General features: G+C 35.0%; 1 protein-coding gene across 8 annotated transcripts in view; it reads right to left on the minus strand.

Annotated features, from left to right (window-relative positions):
* Abca6 (ATP binding cassette subfamily A member 6) overlaps nucleotides 1–3,486 on the minus strand; it is a 63,688-nt gene extending 60,202 nt beyond the window's left edge. For 2 of the 8 annotated variants that reach the window (XM_029568414.1, XM_008843220.3), the window contains exons 1-2: nucleotides 2,835–3,017; nucleotides 1,718–1,818 (exon numbers count right to left, since the gene is read on the minus strand). In XM_029568414.1, the coding sequence (XP_029424274.1) occupies nucleotides 1,718–1,813 (96 nt within the window). In that variant the 5' untranslated portion in view covers nucleotides 1,814–1,818; nucleotides 2,835–3,017. Of the gene's footprint in view, nucleotides 1–1,717; nucleotides 1,822–2,834 lie in introns of all 8 variants that reach the window. The other 6 variants (XR_003851123.1, XR_003851124.1, XM_029568413.1 and 3 more) reach the window with 6 other exon arrangements.
* Nucleotides 3,487–4,004: the final 518 nt, after the last annotated feature.

Below are 4,004 nucleotides of genomic sequence, written 5' to 3' on the forward strand. Positions count from 1 at the left end.
ATAGAAGAGGGTCAGAAGAGGGATAATTAACACTACAGGCCTTTTGAAAGAGTCATGTAGAAACCTACCATGGAAGTTTCTCTCACTATATACATATACAGTATAAATAGAGTTAAAATGTAGCTACCCTATAACAGAGGTTGAGGCCCTAATAGACACCACAGGCTAGCGAATGTAAACCCCAATGCCAGGAATGGACTCCCCTCTTTTAGAGTTGTTGACCAGAGAGATCCCAAAGATTCTCAAACAATACTAGCTATTGTCATTTCACTTAGTTTCCCACCAGAACTTGATGATAAAACCCAATGTAAGGTATTATGTACCTGAGTCACAGAACAAACAAGGAGAAATCAAGCTGTTACCTGACCTGGAAGCTACAGCTCTACTGGCTAGCTTTCATTGTACTAGAAGGTGCTGTGCATGTTACTGGCAGAGAAGGTAATCATCAACCTTCCCTAGCTGAGAACCCTGTAAGCTGCAATAATAACTGCCTTGAAAATATGACCACTGGTGCAAACGGCAGCACAAATATGGTGGGAACAACTAACCATCTTCTAATTGGATTTACAGCCAGCTTCAAAAGATGGAGCCTACACCTGATTATTGTCAGGGCCAAGAACCTGTGACTAGACAGGTCATAGAGCATAGGGGAGAACCCATCACTATCATTCTGCTAAATAGACATAACAGTAAACTGACTCACAATGACTTATTATTATATCCATAGATTAGAACATCTTCAACTCTCACCAGATATATTTTTAAGGTAGAAGCAAGACCAAAGGAGTTCTATTCATTGGGAGCGGGCAGACACAATATGTGCCACTTTCAAGCTTGCTTTGCAGACTCACCCAACCTTCTACACCCTCTGTCTCAATTCTATTGTCTTCTGACTGGATGCCAAGAATTCAGCAGAGGTCACCAAGGTCTAAGGAGGTAGCAAAATCCCTAGGTGAACAAGAAGACTTCTTCCCCTCAACCCACTTCTCTTCTACACTACTGACTTTAGACTGAAACAGTGAAAACAAAACATTTGCTGTCTTGAGCTACCTGGTCTCTGCTGGTCAACTGTAATTAAACCACCTGCTTAGTGCAAACTGAAGATTTCATTGTCATAATTTTTAGAAATAATCTTTATGTTGAAAATTAATAGTTTTGAATATGACAATAAAATTAAAATGTCTAAATTTATGCTAACCAAAATTTGTATTGTCTTGACTCCAAATATGGACCGTGTAACAGCTTTCATCTTTGTTATAAATGATCACACAAAATTTTACCTAATCTCTTTTTAAAATGTAAGTAGTGCCGTGCTGGAGATATGACTCAGCAGTCGTATCTGCTCTTGAAGTGGACCTGGGTTTGATTCCCAGCACCCACATAGCAGCTAACAACCGTCCATAACCCCAGTTCCCAGAGAACCTGATGCCCTCTTCTGACCTCTGCCAGCACTGCAGAGCAGAGGTGCACTTACACACATACAGGCAATACACTCATAGACATAAAATAATAAATAAAATGTAAGTAATGCTTTTAGTCTTTACCAATATACATTATTGTTCAGGGACTGTTATGAGTCTCTCAGTTAAACAAATACAAGAGAAATAACCTCAAAAATCAATGAATCTTGCCTACCAATTAAAATATAATATTTGAAATAATTGGGTAAGCAAAGAACAGTGCTAACTGTGGAAAAGGTCAAATGTTCGCAACATACCAATAAACTCTCTCTTTTCACTCTCCATTTCTTAAGAAAATTCTTGTGCAGAAGTGCTTGGGTTTGCTGATACACACTTATCTTTTTCATAGCCATTTTACCTGCTCATCAAATGAATAAACAAAAAAGTAAGCATAATAAGCCAAACCTATGTTTCTCACTAAAATATTTAAACTTTTAAAATTGTAATAAAATGATTCAAAACTGTAACAATTCATGACAAAATTTTGTCTCAAATATATTCACTTTAAGCTACTTGGTTGAATGGGTGACAGTGGGTGTGTATGGTGATTATAACAACATTTTCACAATAAAACAAAGCATTTTTATTGACAAAATATCAGTAGGATTCAAAACATGTATGATAATTATATTTTACAACAATTCAACAATGTAGACACAGTAATTAAAATAATTTCATCACACAAATGGTATTCATTTCTTGTTTCTTGCATTTCAATTCAAATCCCAGCACTGATCAAATTAACAGGACAATTCTGATTTCTTAAATTCATCTGAATGGTATATAACACTTATGAGACAATCTCAATGAAACATGTTTGTATTTACCTTCAGGTTGGAGTGGGGAAAAAATTTTTACGAACAACCTTTAACAAAAGAGCTTTGCTTTGGAACAATAATCCAGGCTCAAATTACTTGAAACTTGATTTTGAGACACAGGAAGAATAAAACAACTTCTCTTAATTTTGTAAATTCAAAAGTCACTCAATAACTCAGGAAACAAAGCATAAAATGATTTTTAAAAATAAAATAAGTTGCATGGAAATTAATTTTGCCCAGAGATTTTTTTTCAAAGAAATAAATAGAAAATATATTTTCAAGTCTATATGACCTTTACGTTTATTCTTTCAAGTTTACATATTAAAATTTCACACAACTTTTCCTCAGCTATTATCAAAAGAAACTTTATATTTTCCTAGATTCTACTGCTTTGTCTAGTCAATAAAATCTGGTTGGGAGAAAACTGGAAAAAATTAATTATTAAATCTTCAACATAAAATATGTAAGCATTTGGAAACATCTGAAGAATAGATTCATTTCAGCAATGTCCGTCCACATATTTGGCACAGCACAAAAAATATTAAGCTTTACTTACTGTCAGGAATTTTTACGTTCTCTGGAAACACACACAGTTCTCTTTTTTTTTTAATGCAACAGTTAGATCATTCTTTCTGGTTCCTTAACTGTTTCTTAAATAGGCAATTGCTCCCGGCAGTTCTCGCTCAGACTGGTTTCTGGAAAAGGGTGTAGGCAAGCCACGGGTGATGAACTTATTTTGTTTTCTGTGTCCTTCTCCCTCTAAGCTGGTTATTCTTCAGGGAAAAGTGTTCTCTGATTGGTGGGGCATAAAACAAACCCTATGTCTGTTCATTTAGCCTTTCAACTCCAAGGAAAATAACAAAAATGGTTCAAGCCTCTAAAAGGCTTGATAACATCAAGATGGAGAAATAAGAAATAATAAGAAATAATAAAAACAGTAACTAAACTAGGCAGTTAAAATGTAGGAGAAACCCTAACCCATGTTTTTCTCTACTAGTAATAAACACAATTGTCAGTTCTAACTGGGAAAGCAGAATACCCTGAAGCAGAAAGTTTTCCTTTTCAGCTTTCCTAGTAGCTAAGCAAGCCATAATCTGCTTTGGTGGGGCTTTCTATAACATACATGAAGAATGATTTTCGAGTGCCTTTCTCCAACTCTGTTCACATTCATGCAGGATTTTAGGAATGATGTGGACAAAATAAAATAGTTCTGAAATGATTAAAAATATATAAAAGGATTAAGATTTTTATGCATTGATACTAAAATAAACCTGAAATATATTCGATTCTCACTTCACAGTCTCTGTGGAAAGTATCGCAAACTTTTTTTGAGATTTTCGAGTGCCTTTCTCCAACTCTGTTCACATTCATGCAGGATTTTAGGAATGATGTGGACAAAATAAAATAGTTCTGAAATGATTAAAAATATATAAAAGGATTAAGATTTTTATGCATTGATACTAAAATAAACCTGAAATATATTCGATTCTCACTTCACAGTCTCTGTGGAAAGTATCGCAAACTTTTTTTGACCTGCCACAGTAAATGACAAAACAGGAAACCAAAGTCCATGAGTTGGGAAATCTCAAATATTTGACATGGCTCCCTACCTACATGTTGATAATCATAAGTTAGAAACATGGGTCTGTCGCTCGCAGTCAGGTCAACCTACCTGGTATCACAATGTCAAAGAAAACTCTCCCATTCCCAGCAACTATCAATTGTC

Source organism: Nannospalax galili, unplaced genomic scaffold (assembly GCF_000622305.1).
Source record: "Nannospalax galili isolate Female #2095 unplaced genomic scaffold, S.galili_v1.0 scaffold781, whole genome shotgun sequence".
Classification (NCBI taxonomy): domain Eukaryota; kingdom Metazoa; phylum Chordata; class Mammalia; order Rodentia; family Spalacidae; genus Nannospalax; species Nannospalax galili.